The sequence below is a fragment of the Eutrema salsugineum genome, unplaced genomic scaffold (assembly GCF_000478725.1).
Source record: "Eutrema salsugineum unplaced genomic scaffold, Eutsalg1_0 scaffold_10, whole genome shotgun sequence".
NCBI classification, from domain to species: Eukaryota; Viridiplantae; Streptophyta; class Magnoliopsida; order Brassicales; family Brassicaceae; genus Eutrema; species Eutrema salsugineum.
The window spans coordinates 9,033,095-9,052,125 of NW_006256908.1; the positions used below are offsets into that span (position 1 = coordinate 9,033,095).

Below are 19,031 nucleotides of genomic sequence, written 5' to 3' on the forward strand. Positions count from 1 at the left end.
AAAAAATCTAATAAAAAGGTTTGGAAAACAAAAAACTTTTCAACACTAGAACAAAAGAAAAATCCTCAAAAAAATGAAATTATAACCAGAGAAACGAATTTGAATATGGAATTGAACATAAACCATAGAAGCTAAGATGAATTAATGTTGATCTTCACAAGCTCGCTTTTCCCACGTTTATCCTCAAACCGTTGTGAAAAAGATTCAAGTTGAACAAAAGAATGGTACGTTATTTATTCTCAGATCAATTATGTTCGTCTCTTATAGAAAATATTTGTCCGCTCGCACAAAAATTATATATCTCGGGTCTCAATGTTAATTTTTCTCGTAATGTTTTTTTTTGTTACAAAACGTGCCTGATGGTAGTACAGGTTTGTTAATTATGTGATCAATCCTCAAAGCTATTGTAACCTTTTGTTTAAAATTCTCTAAGGTATTGGCCCGGTATGACAAAAAGGTACTTGCATGGAGCTTGTGAGGAATGGGACATTCAATGCGGTCACGTGGCATTTGTTTCAGTTAAACTCCTTCTCTTGACTCATTAGGGAAAGCAGAAGTGCAAACTTTCATCTTTTTTGATGGTTGAACAACTCCGGTTTTGGAAAGTCTTGTATCTAAAGTGGCTGTTATTACATATCTCTATTCCCAGAGCTATTCCCAGCTATGTGTTTGTGGTTGAGTTGCCCATCATTTGAAAAACTCAAGGAGAAAAATCTCTGCGAGTTTACTTCTGTGTCAAAGGAAGCTTACTTTTTCGACTTGAATTTATGGTAAAAACAAAAAATAAACGAAAATGGAGGCATAAGATCGATGAAGCAAAAGTCATTCTATAGTACTACTATAACTAGAGAAGGAGACTTTTAAGAATATCACTTTTTCTTTGAAATTCGCACAACTAAATATTGTTTTGATGGAGGCCGTATATATGTAATATATATTTTTTTTTAAGAAAATAGATTTGCGTACAGCAACATCCACAACCTATCAACGTCTAAATATTTTTTTGACATAAATTAACCTTGTTACGATGAATTTCCATTAAAAAGAAAGAAGAATCTACCAAAAATCAAATACATGCATGCCACACGTACAAAATTTATGTATATTACATTTTCAGAAAAATATATTTATACATTAATTTAAGAATTGTTTTGAAATACAGATAATGTAGTACACATTTAAATAGCACAAATTGTAGATCTTGCGAATTAGTTAAGATGCAAAACAAAAAACTTGAAACAAATTTCATATTATATATATCATAAAGCCAACAGCATGCCTTGCTTCATAACATGTTCTTCTTCTTCTTAGAATCACAAAACCTTCACCATTACACAAATTAAGAAACTACTACGTTATATATGAATAAAGTTTTTAATATAGTTATAATTAGAGACATTGAATTTGATATACAAGACTCTTTGTCCTCTTTTATTTTTTTCTTAATTATTTTCAGAGAAGAAGAAGAAATCAAAAACTGTATTAATCGCTTGCTTGACTACTGGACTGGGTTTGATAAACATTTTCACTACAATGTTTTGTTACTGGAGAATAAAGAAAATGCAGACAAGAGCAAGAGCAGCCACACTCACTCGTGTTCTTTTTTTTTTAACTTCTTTTTTAGTTTTTGAGCTTAACGCTACATTATTCTACAACCTATCAACGTATAAATATATATTTTACATATTACGATGAATTTCCGTTAAAAATGAAAGAAAAATCTACCCAAAAATCAAATACATGCATGCTACACATACAAAATTTATGTATATTACATTTTCAGAAAAATATATTTATACATTAATTTAAGAATTCTTTTGAAATACAGATAATGTAGTAAAAATTTAAATTGAACAAATTGTAGATCTTGTGAATTAGTTAAGATGCAATACAAAAAATAAACTTAAATAAGTATAAGTAAATTTTAGGAAAAAAAAAAAATATTTTCATTGCCTCCAAGAAAGAGCGAGACCTGCCGGCATACCATCACGTGAGAGATACATTCCATCGGTTTTTGCAATCCATTTGTGTTCAATCCATTTAGAGTTACCAGTAGTGTTAATATTTCTATATAACATAGATTTGTTATTATAATATTTTTTTCCAGTTTGAAAAAACTGTAAATCACAATAGACTATGCCAGCGCAAACATCAATGCTCCAAAATTGATTAACACGTAAAGTTTTTTTTCCTGAATCAATATTTTTTCTAATTTTTGTCGTTGGATTGTAATTATTGCCATAGCAATGAAACTTGAGAAAAACATCATGAGTGAGTTGGTTCGTAACTAATATACGAGTGAAGTTGCAAGTAGCAGCTTCATTCAACCCAAAATACATAAAAATAACTAACGTAAAAATTATGGAATGATTCATTTTTATTTTGGTATAGAATGTAATTTACAAAGATTGTGAATGTCTAGTATTTATAATATTTGTGTGTGGAAAACATACTATTTTTACTTATTAAGTATACTATTTATGGCATTAGCTAAATTTGTAAAGAATCATGAATCAATTGAAAATGTGGTTGGAGGAGAGTTTACTTTGTTTAGTACCGAAAAGTATGTTAAATTTATTGGAAAAAAAATTGTTTTTAAATGTAAATATATATATATATATATATATAAACTAATTTAAGAATTATTTTGAAATACATATAATGTAGTAACATGTAACTTGATTGTGTAGCAATAGCAAGGTGGTTGTTCTCATGCTTTTATGAGATTGTTAGTGTCTGCAAGTATTTAACTCAACCTTCGGTCGGGGTTGATACTTAACTAGAGTTTAATACGTCATATGACAGCTAATATATATAAGTCTCTCTCATTTCCAATGCGTCTTCATATATAAATTGTCTTGCTTCACTCAATATAATAGAACTGAGAAATGAGAGTATATTTCGCTTCCTTCGTTTTCTTTCTTCTACTTCATCTACCCTGTGTTCAATCCCACTATCCGAAGGATACGTTACTGCCGAATATGATGCTGGGCATTGATCCCAAAACCAGAAATGAAGAAGACCTTTCATGCGCTACATATTTAAGAGATTATGAGGTCGGATATAACAAGACCTGTGGTTCTTACGCTTATTGTTCCACCTTCAAGTCCACCACGCCAGCCCAGTGCCACTGTATTGAAGGGTTCGATCTGAAGCCGGAACCTACAGGTGGTTGTGTGAGGAGGGCTGCGCTTAACTGCCCTGAATATCATTTTATGCGACTCGAGAATATGAGGCTGCCATTGCCAGAATATGTATCTGATTTTCACCAGGCAGATATTGCGGAAAGTTGTAAGTTTTTCTGCAGTAATGACTGTAATTGCACGGCATATGCGTTTGTGGAAATGCAAGATTCCCCAGGCAAACACGAATGTTGGTATTGGGAGGTTGAGCTCAACGATATCCAAGAAGATTCTGTTCGCGGCCAAGACCTCTATGTCAAAGTGTCTCCTACGAATTCGGGTTAGTAAATATATAATACTCGACCTTAATCTCAATTGTCTACAATAGCTGCCTCGTAGACACTTTCTCCTTAAATCTGAAAACTTGAAACAAAAACCTTTTCATATTATATATATCATAAAGCCAACAGTCTGCCTTGCTTCATAACATGTTCTTCTTCTTTTTAGAATCACAAAACCTTCACCATTACACAAATTAAGAAACTACTACGTTATATATGAACTTTAAAGTTTTTAATATAGTTATAATTAGAGACATTGTATTTGATATACAAGACTCTTTCTCCTCTTTTTATTTTTTTCTTAATTATTTTCAGAGAAGAAGAAGAAACCGAAAACTGTATTAATCGCCTGCTTGAGTACTGGACTGGGTTTGATAGTCATTTTCACTGCAATGTTTTGTTACTGGAGAATAAAGAAAAAGCAGGCAAGAGCAAGAGCAGCCACAACATCTATTGGTAAATTATTATTATTTTCTATCGTTAAATTATTACTCTGTTTATATGCGTGAATATATTTTATTATATGGTTTAACATTTGGTGTCAACTAATGTGTAAACAAATTTAACAATGATGTATAATGTTAGGTTAAGCCAAGAGCAACAACCAATCTGATATCTATAGGCTCATAACTTGCACTTTAGTAATGTTGTCAAAACAAACAAAAAAAACCTTGCACTTTAATTTAGTTTGATAGATTAAAACCTGTTGATTCTCTTTGTTTAGCTGCTAGATTTCGGTTCAGTCATGAACAACTCCTGTTAATTTCTGATTAATGGATTTCTTTGAAGTGATCCGAGGTTCAGACTCTGCCACAGAGCTCTTGTCTGGAGAGATCACAATGGAGAATTTGGAACTTCCATTGATGGATTTTGAAACTATTTCCGTTGCCACCAACCGATTCTCTGACTCCAACAAGCTTGGAAAAGGGGGCTTCGGTGTTGTCTATAGGGTAAAGCCTATTGAAATAAAATTGTGAATTTTTCTTTTTTTTCCTCGAAGTTTAGGATCTATGACACTATTTTGTGTTGCATGTAACGTCTTAAAGTGTGTGGTAGCAGGGAATACTTGACGGTCAAGAATTCGCTGTGAAAAGACTATCAGGTATATCTGGTCAAGGGATCAATGAGTTCAAGAATGAGCTGAAATTGATTACAAAAGTCAAACACATCAACCTCGTACAACTTAAGGGTTACTGTCTTAACAGAGATGAGAAGTTGTTAATCTATGAATACTTGGAGAACAGGAGCCTTGATATCCATCTATTCGGTGAGGATACTGAAGTTGAGTGACTTTTGTAACAAGTACGTACGTTGACCCAAATCTGACTTTTTTTTTTGTAGACAAAAACCAAAGCTCTGAGCTAAACTGGCCAAGGAGGTTTGAAATTGCCAAAGGCATAGCACGAGGTCTCTCATATCTTCACCACGACTCGCCGACCATGATAGTCCACAGGGATCTTAAACCAAGCAACGTCTTGCTTGCTAAAGATATGACCCCAAAGATTTCGGATTTCGGGATGGCTCGGATCTATAATAGAGGTGAGAACGAAGTTGAGACGACAAAGGTGGTTGAAACCTAGTAAGTAATCGAAACAAATATTGCATACACAGTTTTTCTTCTTTGAAAGAGCTACTCGTTCATAACTTTAGAATTTTTTTTTTCTTTTATGGAGTGGGTACATGTCTCCGGAATACTCTTATGATGGGACATACTCTGAGAAATCGGATGTGTTCAGCTATGGGGTCTTGATGCTGGAAATGTTAACCGGTATGAGAAACAAAGGATTTGCCGACGCGAACAACGGCATCAGTCTTCTCACACACGTAAGTATCTCCAAATATTTTGCTTCTCATACAATTTTAATGTTTCATGAACAGGTTTTCAATAAAAAAATAAATGCATGAACAGGTTTTCAATAAATGGAAGGAAGGAGAATGGGCAGATGTCATAGATCCCATCTTGGATTTGGATTCATCATCACAAGAAGTCAAACGGTGCTTAAATATCGGACTCTTATGTGTTCAAGATCGTACAGAGGATAGACCAATAATGCCCTCGGTGGTGCTGATGCTCGTAAGCCAAACAGAGTCGATGCTGCAGCCGAACCCACCAGGCTATTACGCTTTCGGGAATGTTCTTTATAGTAATGTTGCATCTTCAAGCAATGCAGAATCAACAAGCAATGCAGCATCAGCAAGCAATACACTACCAACAACAACAAGCAATGCAGCGTCAACAAGCAATGCAGCGTCAACAGTGATCGTCGAAGCCAGATAATTATATCTTATTATCATATATATATATATATTTATAAATAATTGCATTAGAATTGCACTCCCAATATTGCACTCTATATAGATATGAATATATTATTTGAAACCAGACTTGACTAATTTTCTTACTTTTAGTTTTTATGTATTAAACTGTTTAGACTTGAACCATAGTCTTATAAAAATTAAAAAAGGTAAGGAAAAACGATTTCCTTGAAGAAAAATTTGTCAAGTAAAAGCGTAACAAAAATTGTTGGCAAAATTTGAAGATCCTACAGGAAACCGGTCCTAAAAGTTTCAAGTTTTCAATTGTTATTGCGGGGAAAATTGGAGCCCAAAAAGCTGTTAAATCAACGAGAAGCTATATTGTTTTGCGATAGGTATCAAACAAAATCAGGCCAAAGATCAGGCCCTGCACTCATAATTAGAAAGTTTGCAAATTCTTATATCCCATCAATCGAGTATCCTTCAACAGATAAGAAATTATTATTGTTTTGCAAATGGTAAAACATAAAAAAAAAATATATTCAAATAAAATTACAGATTCCGCACTATCTCATCTTTAAAACCAATTATAAACTAAAATGAAAAGCTGTGTAATTCCCATGTCGAATCATCAACAGTTATGTACAAACAAACAAACCCAACACAAAAAAAAAAAAAAAAAAATTGAAAGGAAAAAAAGGATGCCTAACAAAAAATGTAAACATCGACTCAAAGCATAAGACATAAGTAGTCATTGTATCTCATCATAAAGAAACATTAGGATTATTGTCATTATCAAAAGAATGGGTCACGAAGAAGCTCGGCTGAGTAAATGTCAAACCATATCTCCGTGTAATTAATTCTCCGCTAAACCAATTGATCACACAATCTTTGACCTGGATTTTCAATCAATCATTAACCGAGTTTGACTTTGGTTCCACGCAAGACTTCTTCTTGGTCAAAGTCTCTATAGACCTTCTTCAACGGGTCAGGCGTCTACTGAATAATGGGGTTTTTTTTTGTGACGATTTTTATAGGTCAAGAGGTCACTTTTTTTTTTCTAAAGAGAAGATTCTCGAGAAGAATGATCAAACTCCAGTAACAATTACTTCTTTTTTTTTACAATTTTTAAATTAGATCCACTAGTTTAGGCTTTTTATTTATTGTAGAATCCAAACTCCAAAGAATTACGTGATTGATGTTGTATAGATTTCGAGACTGAATAATCTTCCAAACCCATTGACAAAGTTGTTTATTTTCTGATTGTAGAGCTTTCGAATTGAAACTGTTTCCTTCGATATCTTTGGTAGCTGTAGAGGACTATCGTTTCTTGCATGAAAATAAAGTTATGGAAAAATTATACCTTTCAACATAGTACTTTTTATTAAAATATTTATTAATATAATGCATGGACACAAAATCTAGTTAAAATATAAAAAAAGTGGAGGACATTCAAACCTGATTAAAGAAGTTATGGTTTTAATATATGATAACTATTTGTAACCAACCAGAAAAAAATTGAATCGAGATTCGAAATGACCGTCCAAAATCCAAAAAAAAAACGTCACCTTAAATAAATTAAAAACCTTTTATTACTTTTTCCTATAATTTTACCTAAAACACAAAATAAAACTTAATTCCCTCTAGAATGGTAAAGATAAGAAAACACGTGGCGTGGCTGGATTTGGTATGATACTATGGCGTGGAGAGAATAAACAGAAGACAAATTAATTATAAAAAAAAAAAAAACGAACGGTACTGATAAAAAGTAAAACCTAATCTCTCAATCGCAGATGTTCTCCCCTCTCTTGTTTTCTCCAGCGTCCGATTAATCTCTCTGGCTTCCCTCCTACGTCCTCCTCCTCCAATCAAACAACCTCTCTCCACCTGTTTCACTCCCGCCTTTTTTTTTTGTTTTTTTTATTGCTCTGGTAATCAGTCTTCTCCTCTCCTCCGATTTGTGATTTCATCTGCGATTTGGGTTTTTTTCTTATTTGTTTGTGGTGTGATTTTGGGAGATTAGGGTTTATCTGATGTCGGAGTCGCAGGCCAAAAGTCCCGGAGGCTGTGGAAGCCATGAAAGCGGCGGAGATCAAAGCCCAAGGTCGTTGCACGTTCGTGAGCAAGACAGGTTCCTTCCAATCGCTAACATAAGCCGTATCATGAAAAGAGGTCTCCCTCCTAATGGTAAGATCGCTAAAGATGCCAAGGAGATTGTTCAGGAATGTGTCTCCGAATTCATCAGCTTCATCACCAGCGAGTATGGTTGTTTCTTCTTCTTTTTCTTATAAGTTTATCTTTGTCAACATTGTTATTTCATGGACTGTATAGATGCTTGATGGGAACATTTCTTGAACATGGAACATTAGATTTTCAGATTCTATGCGTGCCACAGTTTTGCAAAAGGGGTGATTTACGTCCACTTGTGTAGTTTGAGTTTTTTGGTTTTTATTTTTTCTTAATGTTCGGATTTGGTTGAAAATACAAGGTCATTTTGGTTGTTCCATCGGTTGATTTTTCGTGTTGTGCTTCTTTCATTGGCTTCTATGTTGCAGATTATGTTTTTATTTGTGTTAGTTTTACAGAGATATGTTTGTTTGACGCAATGATTGTTTTTGTGTGATTTTGATGAGAAGAGCGAGTGATAAGTGCCAAAGAGAGAAAAGGAAGACCATTAATGGAGACGATTTGCTTTGGGCAATGGCAACTTTAGGATTTGAAGACTACATCGACCCACTGAAAATTTACCTAACGAGATATAGGGAGGTATGTTTTGGTTTCATCCTATTCTCCTTCCATTCAAATTACGGATCCAAGGAAAGTAAACACACCCACACAATTTTTGTTTATTAGTTAGCCGTAGAGTGTTTTTCAAATTCACTCACTTACTCTGTTTTTCTTCTTTTCTTTTTCATCTTCTACTACATGAACTGGAAATCGCAGATGGAGGTTAGTGTTCTTCTTCTCTTCTGATCTTGATGGTTTTTCTCGTCTATTTGAAAATTTGTCTTTTTGTTTTTTGGCAACTAATTGTATCAAATATTGATTCTTGGCTTGTCTCCTGTTTAATTATGGATAGGGTGACACAAAGGGATCAGCAAAAGGTGGGGATGCAAATGCAAAGAAAGATGCCCAATCAAGCCAAAATGGCCAGGTATATATCTCAAATCTCATACCTGTAACGATTGTTTCGTCTTTGCAAACTATCTGCGCGTTTCTTCTCTCTTTCGCTTTAGCTAGACACGATATTGTCTGACATCACGAGGGTTTGTTTACCATCTGCCAGTTCTCACAGCTTTCTCACCAAGGCTCTTTCTCACAAGGTCCTTATGGGAACTCTCAGTCTCAGGTAACGTTTCCTCTATCTTATCTTTCACACTCGTAGTCATTGCGATACACATCTTTCTCTTCTTTCTTTTTTTCACCAAGTATCCCGCTTCATTACTTAACTCATAAACTATCCCTATGTCTCAATTCCTTGTGTATCCATTGCCTTAAACAGAATCTCAAAGCCTAACAGATCATTCCTCAGCAATCAGCCAGTGATATAAGTTTATAATCCTTGACCCTTAAGAGTGTTTTGATGAAATAGGCTAACACTGAACTGAAAACTTGTAAAGCATCATTTGAGTTAATCTATGTATACCTGAAAAAAAATCTCTAAAACTAATTTTACATATGACTCTGAATCTAATGTAGGCTCAGCATATGATGGTTCCAATGCCCGGCACAGACTAGTATGATGGTTCCAAAAGGGTTATCTGTATATTATTTGTGTTGTAAGCAAGTTTTGCTATGCACAACTGTGACAATAGTCTCTCTTTGTTTTCTTTTTTTCCTTTGTTTTGTTCTGGAGAAGTCAAGAAATTCGTTTTAACATTTGGTTTGTTGGTTTGTGGATTACTTCATGCAAAAGACTAGAAATGAGTAAATTTGGTAGATATTAATGGTTCGACTCATTTATTAATAATCTAACAATGTTAAATGAGTGTTTAGTTCTTTCTCTCATGAGATACTATAGATTTTGATCTTGAACTTTGTAAACTTTTATCAATCTTCTAAGTGTGATTCTTACTTTTTTGTAAAACTTAGGTGCTCAACCTATACTATACATGGATAATGATAACATAGAAAGTTCCAGATTCTGTTAAGTAGTAAGAACCCGTAAATTTCTAATTTTGTTTTGTGAATTTTATTATTCTTTTATTAACGCAAAAAAAATTAGATGCTTATTGTTATTTGGTTACTGTTGTTTTTATGGCGCCATTATCTGTTAACAAATTATCCTTTTCCAATTAAAAAAAGTAGAAACATTTACTTCGGTTAAGGCTTAAACCAAAAACGTGCTCTTTAAACGAATAAACCCTCGATAATCGTCGATAAACAAAACACGCCGCTATTTTTTCCGTTTTAAAAAGAGACGAAACTAAATTTCAGAAAAAGAAATAACTAATAATAATAAAGATTAATACTAAGAAACCGCCGGTTTGCTTCGTTTCAAATTCTTCTTCATCTTCATCTTCTTTACTAATCCGTCGAGCATTGGAAAGGTTCTTTTGATTTTTGATCAAATTCTCTGTTCATATGGGAGACAACGAGAACTGGAGATGCGAGCTCGATATCGCTGGGCTTAGTCTGATTGATGAGGACGATAGCCTCCTCCTCTCCTCGTTTCCCGATCCCACCAGCTTTGAATTTTCAGGTAATTCGATCTCTTACCCATACGGTTTCTCCACGTCCTCGTTTCGATTTGATTATGGAATTCGTTAATTTCTGGGAAGTGTTGATTCTGATTCATGATTTGTTCAGTGTGGGGTTTATGGAATTTTTTCCTGCGTTCGTGATTAGATTTCTAATTTGAAGATTAAAGTTGTATATATTTGCATTTGATACCTTCTCTTTGTTACAAACCGATTTGAGTGTTGTTCATTCCTTGTTTTTGATTGAAACGATCTGGCATTGCATCTGTATGGTTTTGATTTTTACATCTTGCATACACACACTCTCTGATGATGAAATCAGACACTGAGAAAGAAGACAGAGGTCTTAGTTTATTTGGGGATACACATAATTGTGACGAAGAGATACTGGTCTCTACTACTTTACAAGGGAAGGAAGATGAATTTCTTCAATCTCACGAATCGCCTGAACCTCTGAAGATGATGAAGTATAACCTGCGCAAAAGTCTTGCCTGGGACAAAGCCTTTTTCACCAACGCAGGCAAGTTTTTGTTTTTGCTGTTTTCTTCGGATTAACATTTATTCAGTATCGTATTTTGTTTCGTTTTGATGAGAGTCATTGTCTAAATCAGGCGTTCTGGAACCTGATGAACTGTCCAACATGATTGAAAGCAACCATATGTGTAAAAGGAAAACCTTACCAATCATTCAAGAGGATGTGAATAGATCAACAGAGTCCATATCTACATTGCAAAGTGATTGCACTGTGGAGACCAGTCAGGATTTTGTTTCGTTTGAAGATGTAAGAGCGTCAATCCAAAGGTCTGCTATATCATCTAATGCTGCAACACCTGACAAGAGTAAGGATTTGGGAGAAAGAGAGGCAGCACCTAGCCCAAGTAATGTTTTCTTTATATCAAGTACAGTGAACATAAACTACCTTTGCATTTTTAAGTGGATATACAAGGTTTCGGCATTGGTATCTGTTTATGATTATTTTTCTGTTGTTTTGGTGTAGAAAGAGCTCATATGAAACTGAATAACTTTTTTATTGAACAGAAGATCTTATTTGTAGTCTTTTGTTGTGCTTTTCGTCACTTTAAGATCTTTCTGATGATGAAGCTTTTCCAGTGTATCATTCTCTTTGTGGCTCCTCAGCCAGCCCGCATCTAATGTGATCTATCCTGAGATTCTAAGCGTTCCATCATTTTCGTGAAAATACCATCCAGCTGCTGTGTTTTTAGATTGTATTGTACTATAGGGAGGACTATTTGAAACTGCATATGTTTGAATCCTAGTGAATTTTTGTTATCTGTGAATCTCATCGAATTGACCAATTTATACATTTTCTCATTTGAAATTTGTAGCTCTAAGTACGCTAGACGACTCTGGCTCTCAGGAAAAGGTAAATCACAAAACAACTAGAGGCTGTGGTTTGATCATTCACTCCCTCCCTGATGAAAGATGTGTTTGTTTTGTTTGTTTCTCAGATGAAACCCAATGTTATTCGTAAAAGGCCAAGTATCAGGGCACAGGGATTGGGGAAGGTGACAAAGCAGGTATACTGACGACTCTCTATATGTGCTTGCTATGTTAAAGCATCTGACAGAATGATTATAACTGATTTATCAGTGGTATAAGCACGACTAAATTTAAAGTGAATGCAAACTGATAACAAACTAATGAATTTAAACTGAATGTTTTGTCTAATTTAATCACTATTACCTCTCACCTCATAGTGAACGATAAAATGAATGCAATTTATATTTTGTGTGTTTGTTTATGATACATTTTTCTACAGCCTGTTGCTGCAAAAGAACACAATACATCCATTTCCAGGTCACCCATTGGACTCAGCAAAAGCGTAAGAGCTTCGGTAGATGTTAACAAAACCAAACAAGAAAAGAATCCCAAATCAACTGGTGAGGGTCAGTCAGAACTTTTCTTAAAGATGTCTTTACATGTCTTTTCGAATTATCGTTTTCTTTACTACTGCATCTTACCGTGGTCTTACAGGTAAAGAGCCTTTGGCTCCCAGAGTTCCAATTTCAAGGAGGCTACGACCCATTGTATCAAAACCTGTAGTGCCTTTCAAATCTGCTTTACGTTCTTCTTCGGTTGCCTCCAAGAATGAATTGACATCTTCTTGCTCTTCACTTGAGAGCTGTGTCAGTGTTTCGTCAAGCGCTTCTATCAAGTCTTCTCTTGATTCCGTAAAGCAGAAGAAATCTCAGAGTTTAAGAATAGCTTCCCATTCTTTGGCAAATAGATCCACCACATCCAAAGCTGCATCTAGAACTATAGGCCAGCATAGAGTTCCACCCCTCTCTGCCAGTAGGACGTACAAGTCTAAGCTTTCCTCCAATGTATCACTTCTTAGTTCTTCCGTTGACTGGTCATCAGAATCACCGCGAGCTTCTACACCTAATAAAATTGCTAAAGGTAACAAGAAAACTGTCCCTGGTGAAAGCGGTCCTAAAATTGTTGACACAACACAGACTTTGAAGCCAGAATTGCTGAACAACTCGAAAGATGTATCTGCTGTCCAAGATGATCTTAAGCCGGATCAACATGGCGCTAAACGTGGTTCACTTGTCAATGGCGGTGCGGTGCGTTCAGCTTCCATGACGAAGCCAACAGGACTGCGTGTGCCATCACCAAAAATCGGCTACTTTGACGGTGTAAGTTGCCAAATTTGTAAAACTCTTTTCATAGGAAATGAGCTCCTTAATTTGTTAAGTGATACTTATCTATGTTGAATCTCAGTACTTATATGAATGTTTGCTGTTAACAGGCGAGGAGCAGCGTTGCACGAACACCCACAGGTTCCTTTACTGGTCCGATAAGTGGCTTGCCAAAACATGGTGCTCGTAGCCCAATTGAATTAACATCTACTAGTAGGACCAAGTCCCAACCAGCAAGGTCTCCTCTTACACAAGAATCCACTAGTTCTAAAGCAAAGGCCAGTCCTGTTTCCAGGAGTTCCAGGCTGATTGTATCAGCTTCTGCGTCTTCTCCAAAGCTTACCAACAAAATGTATTCAAAAGTCAGTGCAGAGGAACAACTCAACGACAATGCGGAGGAAGATAATCTAGCATAGTAGTGACGCCAAATCACCTGCGACTTCTTATATTACCTAAGCTATTAGGTTAAGAACAGATCGACAAGTGCTGTGTCATGTATAGCTTTGATTTGCACTTGCTAAATTATGTTATATCATTATGTTGTTGTCTTATGATTATGCTTCTGTGTAAACAACAAAGTTCAGCTTCATAAATGTTTATCACAGTTTGGGCTTAGTTAATAGAAAAAGAAACAAAAGTAGTTCACAATACAACTTTGGCAACAAAAACATGTCTACACATTAAAACTTATGAAAACAAGCAGCGAATATTACGGACAACAATGGCGGTCTTTTATCTTACTTCAATCATCACTTCTGACTCTTCTTGAGTAACACACCAAACTTCTTTAGCATACTCCCATTCTTCTTCTTCGGCGAAGACAAATCATCATCCATTTCATCCATATAAGGCGACATGTTCACATTCCTCCTCAATGGACTCTCCAGCGATCCTGTTCTCTCCACGTACTTCCCATTACTGTTATTGTTGTTGTTACCACCAGAGAGCATAGAAGCTGCAGCTTCAGCTGCTTTCCTCCATTGATCACACTGAACCTTGAGTCTCCTCAGCTCAGCTTCAAGTTCCGTGTTGGTAACTTGTGCTGCTCCTAGCTGTTCTGTTGCGTTTTCTGCTCTCTTCACGCTCTTATCTGCTTCCTCCGTAAGACTCCCTAATCTCGATAGGGCCTCGTCGATAGCCTTGTTCTTCTCGCTCTGCAACTTCTCCATCTCGCTCTTGAGACTGTCGTTCTGCGACATTACACTCTGCAGTTCCATCTCCTTGTCCATTAGATTCCCTCTCAACTCCATCATATCAGCTTCTAGCTTCTCGAGTTCACCTGTAGCCTCAGGCTCTTTATGGTTCAAGCTGTTCTCCAAGTTTACTTCTTCTTCTTCTTTGATTTTCGAGTTCAGTAATGCGTTTTCATCAGCGAGTATCCTCAGCTTAGCTTCCTTATCCATCAATCGCTCATTCAAAGCCTCTCTTTCAGCTTTGGTTCTCTTCAATTCTTCCCCTAACTCGGCCTCTCTCTGTGCATATCCGGATTTTACTACCTCCACTTGTTCATAAGCAGTTCTTATCTGTAACGTGCTCTGGATATACTCTTCGTGGTACCTTCTCTCAGTTACTTCCACTGCAGATTTCAGTTGGCTAATCTCATGCCTTGCAACATTTATTTCTTCTTTGAGCTCTTCCACTGATGATGAGTCCCCAGTGGTGTTTCCTCGAGCTTCATCTTCTTCCTCGAGCTGTCTCACAAGTTGTTCCAGTGACTTTACCTCGGATTTGGACTGCTCTAGCTCCGTTGTAAGGGAATTACAAGCTTCAGACATCTTCATCCCATCTGATCGTAACATCTCAAGCGTCAAATTCGCTATCTCTAATTGCTTTTCTGTTCCTGAGACAATGTCATGCGCTCGAGCTTCCCCTTCCTTTGCATCAAACAGTTCACCTTTGAGTTTCTCAACAAGAGACTGTGTCTCATTGAGTTCCATTCTCAAGTTCTCGACAGACTCAGATTCAGAGAGCTGTGCTTTAAGTTTCTGGACCTCGTTCATGGCAGAACCTAGAGCAGCCGAATCCATGGCGTGCTGTCTCTGCATTGCTTCGAGTTCAGACTGCCACGCTTTGTCTCGTTCCTGAGAGAGCTTACGTAGCTCATCGATTCTTGAATCCTCAGAGGCATTGATCTCTATCAATTGCTGCTTTGTCTCCTCTGCTTCATCTTGAGCTTCCTTCTTCAAAGCTTCTGAAGCGCTTAGCTGTTCCTTTGCCCTCTTTAGCTCTTCTTGCAGCTGAGATATCTGAGATGCTACTTCGGCTGTTCTCCCTGTGCGCTTCTTCTGAATCTTGCATACAGAAACAACAACGTTATTACGCTACCAATGCATCACATGCCACATTTACACATATCAAGCAACAACATGCCCGTTTTGCTTCTCAAACCAGTTGTTGCAAAGAGTCCAGAATCAACAACTTTTGAGGTTTAATTAGTTGTTGTAAGAAATCATGTATAGACAAAATATGAAACACCCTAAGAGTACTTAGCAGGACCAAGATTGCGTCCTAGGCTCTCCACGACGCAAACTAGTTCTTGCGAGACGTGGAAAACTGAGACCAGTATGAGTAAAATCATATAGGCAGTGGAAGTAAGCTACTAGTACCTCATTCACAGGGGTTCTTGGAGAACGACGATCAGCAACTACTTTGGGACTTTGAGTTTTTGGTGTCCTGATTTTTGTGTTGGGAGACGAAACAGTGTCGGTTTCTGCAGTTTTGAGCTTACGAGCAGTTTTAGGAGTTGCTGCAGGAGATTTCTTTTGAGGCACCTCCAATGATCCCGGCCTATCACAACCACAATAACATTCACAATAACGCTAAACCGTAAATCAAACAAACGAAAGAAGCAAGTACGAGACCAATCTAAAACCAGTAAAACACATGCCCAAGAACCATTGAACAAGATCAAGACTTGAAAAACCACAACCAACAATCCAAAGACCACATCAAAGACCCAAGAAGAACACAACAGGGAAAATTTTGGACAAGTGTGAGGATTATCACCTAGGTTTTGGAGTCTGCATTGCTTGGGATTAGAGTTTCAAAACACTTCCTTTTGGGTATAATCAATACCTCCTTTGAAAAAGAACCTGGTACATGAAGAGAAACTGTGAGTGTAAGAAAGAAGCAAGAAAACACAAAATTGTATTATAAGATTATCATAAGCATATACAACAAACTCAACAGAAGTACAAAGCTTAAGCAAGTGTACCAAAACAAAAACAAAAACCTAACAAACTAAACTACACAAATGCATTAGCTTCAAAGAGACTCCATTTGAAACTAACTACCACTACCACCAAACCAACGCAACAAGACAAACATAAAAGAAGCTGTTCACAGTCAATGGAAAGGACATTAAAAAGGAGAAGTTTCCATCTCAGTGTGATTCTTCAATCCAATCACAAAGATAAACCCAATTACAAGCAAAGAAAGTACATTTATATTCCACATAATCTTTTTTAGTTGTCAAGTCATTAAATTTTGGTTTTTGTTTCTCTTCAAAATTTGGAATCTTTTGGGTAGAAAAGAACAATTTCTGTCATTTTGTTAACGGTAGGTTCTGGTTTTATTAGGTGTATTTTTCCCAAAATAGAATAACAGATCTTAAAAGAAAAAAAAACCAAGTTAGAAATTTGAATTTAAGCCTAAACGAAAACTTTTAAATTTCAGAAAATAATTTTGAAGAACTCTTTCTTAGAAAATCTTAGCTTTTTCCTGGAAAATATTATTAAATTTTATGGCTGAATCTTGAAGCTAACAACCCTAAAAAAAAGCTGTTTAATTTTCAGAGGAGAGTAAACATGATAATTTACCCAAACCCTCAAAAGATTTATAGTTTCTGCAGCATAATAAACGCACAAATAACTGATAAAACGCAGAAAAAAAGGAAATAAATTAGTTATTTTGAGCCCATCAAAGAAACAGATAAAAACCCAATTAGTCTACGGGAAAATCATTGAAAGCTAATTCGATGAAGAGAAAGAAGTAGTGTTCGACGTTCTTCACCTGCAAACTGTGGCTTTAGCTTCCTCTTTTGGTCCAAAATGCTTTTAGAACAGAGAGATTGGAGATGCAAGGAAATGGAAAAGAGAAAAAATTGAAAGATTGCAGAAGAAAACTCCACGAGCTTTTAGTTAGACCAATTGAGCTTCGGACATCATCTTCTTCTTCTTCCTCTCTCTTTGTCCCTAGTGTTGTTCTCTCACTGACTCTTCTCGTTTCCCAAGTCTTTTTCTTTTTTTCCAGTGAACTGTCTATTTGTTAACATTAATATCCAGAAAGGGATAGAGAGACTATGGAAAAAATAGATTTCGGTGAAATCATTATTTTACCCCGATACCTTTTCTTTTATATCAAAGTAGTCCCTGGTTTTTTTTTTACCCCCTTCTCTTTCCGACCTTGAATGACATTCGTTGTTTAGAATCTTTTAAATAAGTTTGCGAAATTGGTTATGAATTAAGGTGGAATTGGTTTATGTACAAAAGAACAAGAAAACAAGAAGCTGCAATGAACTTGAACACAATTAACAAATATTTCAAACTTACTTTATTAGAGTATAGACACTATCAATACAGTGTTGTACCAAGAAAAAAAAAAGGACACTACTAATATAATGAAGATGCGTTCACGACATTACAAATATGTAGAAATATTTTTTTTCACACATTTGGCCATTAATCCTAAGTTTAGGTATTCACTATAAAGGAATAGAATTCTACAAGCCATTGTTCAAAAAGAGAAACAAAATACAATTCTTGTGGGATTGATAATTGCATCAAGTTGAAGAAAATAGGAGTACAGCAGTAATAAGACATAAGGAGATTACGTTTTCATTTAACCAAAAAAAACAGTAAAAAGAAATGTAACTAAACGAAGTGAAAGATAGGCGTGGCGATTTTGAGTTACGCGCTTGTCGACGCGCCAGAGTCACGTGACATTGTTTGGCCTCATATTCCTACTTATTTAATTGCTAGTTGCTAACGGTAATATGAGTTACAAGCCGTCAAGCCCCTATATATTTTTTTTCCTAATTATTATTTTATTGTCTGAATAAAGATTAAATCAAAGACTAGATTAAATCAAGAACTAGATTTTAACTCCATGCGTCTGCACAAGAATGTTTTATTTTTTATTTCTAATTAATTTTCGGAAATTAAATATAAAAATAGAATAAAATATTTAAAAAAAACCTTTAGGAATGTTTGGATACAAGCATTAAATATGCTTATGTTTTAATAAAATAAATTTAAGATGCATTTCTCTCTATACTTTATATATTTTAACTCTTATCATCTACCTTTATTTTGCGAAAAAAGATGCACCTAATCCCTCAGTACAATTACTTTTTTCTTAGGGTTCGGTTTTTTATAGAGTTTATTTGAATCACATTGTTCTGGCATAGACTATCCTCCTTCATGCATCATATCACATTGGTAAAATTATTAGATCTAGTAACTGAATACAGACGTTTCTTTACACGCGACATTGATAACATTAAACTGATACTTTTTAATTATAAAACAATGTTTCATTGATTAAATTATCTAACGAATGGAAAAGAGAAATCGACCTCCTTAATTTCAAACGGTTAAGTCAAAATGGACTACCACTGACCCAACAACCACCTATGTAACTGCCGTTGAAAAACAAAAAGTGAACTCCTAAAATGATTGATACTTATTCTATATCTGTATTTTATTTATATTTAGCTTTTAATGTTCATTTTGTTTTGATATACTACTATATTATTTTCGTAGTGTTCTTAGGATTTCATATAATTAACCTGTTTATGTTTTAGGTTTCATTTAGCTGTTATTGATTTTGAAATTAATTAATAAATTATATCACGTTTTCCTTTCATCCTTATTTTTGATATTCATTGTAATTATTTACTGATTTAAACAAACAAAAAAAATCTTCTGATTATTTAAAAAAAAAAACGAT

The 19,031-nt window shown here is 35.4% G+C and overlaps 4 protein-coding genes across 7 annotated transcripts; 3 read left to right on the plus strand and 1 right to left on the minus strand.

Moving 5' to 3' along the window:
• The first annotated feature begins 2,981 nt into the window (after positions 1–2,981).
• On the plus strand, positions 2,982–5,741 carry LOC18026741 (receptor-like serine/threonine-protein kinase SD1-6). Its single transcript, XM_024148382.1, has 6 exons — positions 2,982–3,462; positions 4,253–4,413; positions 4,523–4,730; positions 4,805–5,042; positions 5,137–5,287; positions 5,373–5,741. Exons 1-6 carry the CDS (start codon positions 2,982–2,984, stop codon positions 5,739–5,741), a joined length of 1,608 nt encoding a protein of 535 aa, XP_024004150.1.
• A 1,728-nt stretch (positions 5,742–7,469) lies between these two features.
• LOC18026742 (nuclear transcription factor Y subunit B-8) lies at positions 7,470–9,672 on the plus strand. Its single transcript, XM_006410823.2, has 7 exons — positions 7,470–7,650; positions 7,743–7,979; positions 8,356–8,485; positions 8,663–8,668; positions 8,799–8,873; positions 9,006–9,068; positions 9,419–9,672. The coding sequence occupies exons 2-7, from the start codon at positions 7,753–7,755 to the stop codon at positions 9,455–9,457; spliced, it is 540 nt and encodes a 179-aa protein (XP_006410886.1). The 5' UTR covers positions 7,470–7,650; positions 7,743–7,752; the 3' UTR covers positions 9,458–9,672.
• A 532-nt stretch (positions 9,673–10,204) lies between these two features.
• On the plus strand, positions 10,205–13,719 carry LOC18026792. Of its 3 annotated transcripts, none has more exons than XM_024160992.1 (8): positions 10,205–10,421; positions 10,829–10,939; positions 11,031–11,297; positions 11,766–11,803; positions 11,889–11,957; positions 12,200–12,326; positions 12,415–13,079; positions 13,193–13,719. In XM_024160992.1, the coding sequence occupies exons 1-8, from the start codon at positions 10,304–10,306 to the stop codon at positions 13,496–13,498; spliced, it is 1,701 nt and encodes a 566-aa protein (XP_024016760.1). In that variant the 5' UTR covers positions 10,205–10,303; the 3' UTR covers positions 13,499–13,719. The 3 variants fall into 3 exon arrangements, with proteins under 3 accessions (XP_024016760.1, XP_006410887.1, XP_024016759.1); XM_006410824.2 differs by having other exon boundaries at positions 10,216–10,421; positions 10,742–10,939; XM_024160991.1 differs by having other exon boundaries at positions 10,216–10,421; positions 10,742–10,939; positions 12,200–12,320.
• On the minus strand, positions 13,650–17,321 carry LOC18026793 (interactor of constitutive active ROPs 2, chloroplastic). 2 transcript variants are annotated; one of them, XM_006410825.2, is made up of 4 exons: positions 17,094–17,321; positions 16,089–16,174; positions 15,689–15,869; positions 13,650–15,367 (listed from the first exon to the last, which is right to left on the minus strand). In XM_006410825.2, exons 2-4 carry the CDS (start codon positions 16,106–16,108, stop codon positions 13,832–13,834), a joined length of 1,737 nt encoding a protein of 578 aa, XP_006410888.1. In that variant the 5' UTR covers positions 16,109–16,174; positions 17,094–17,321; the 3' UTR covers positions 13,650–13,831. The 2 variants fall into 2 exon arrangements, with proteins under 2 accessions (XP_006410888.1, XP_024016761.1); XM_024160993.1 differs by having other exon boundaries at positions 13,650–15,373.
• Between the last annotated feature and the right edge of the window lie 1,710 nt (positions 17,322–19,031).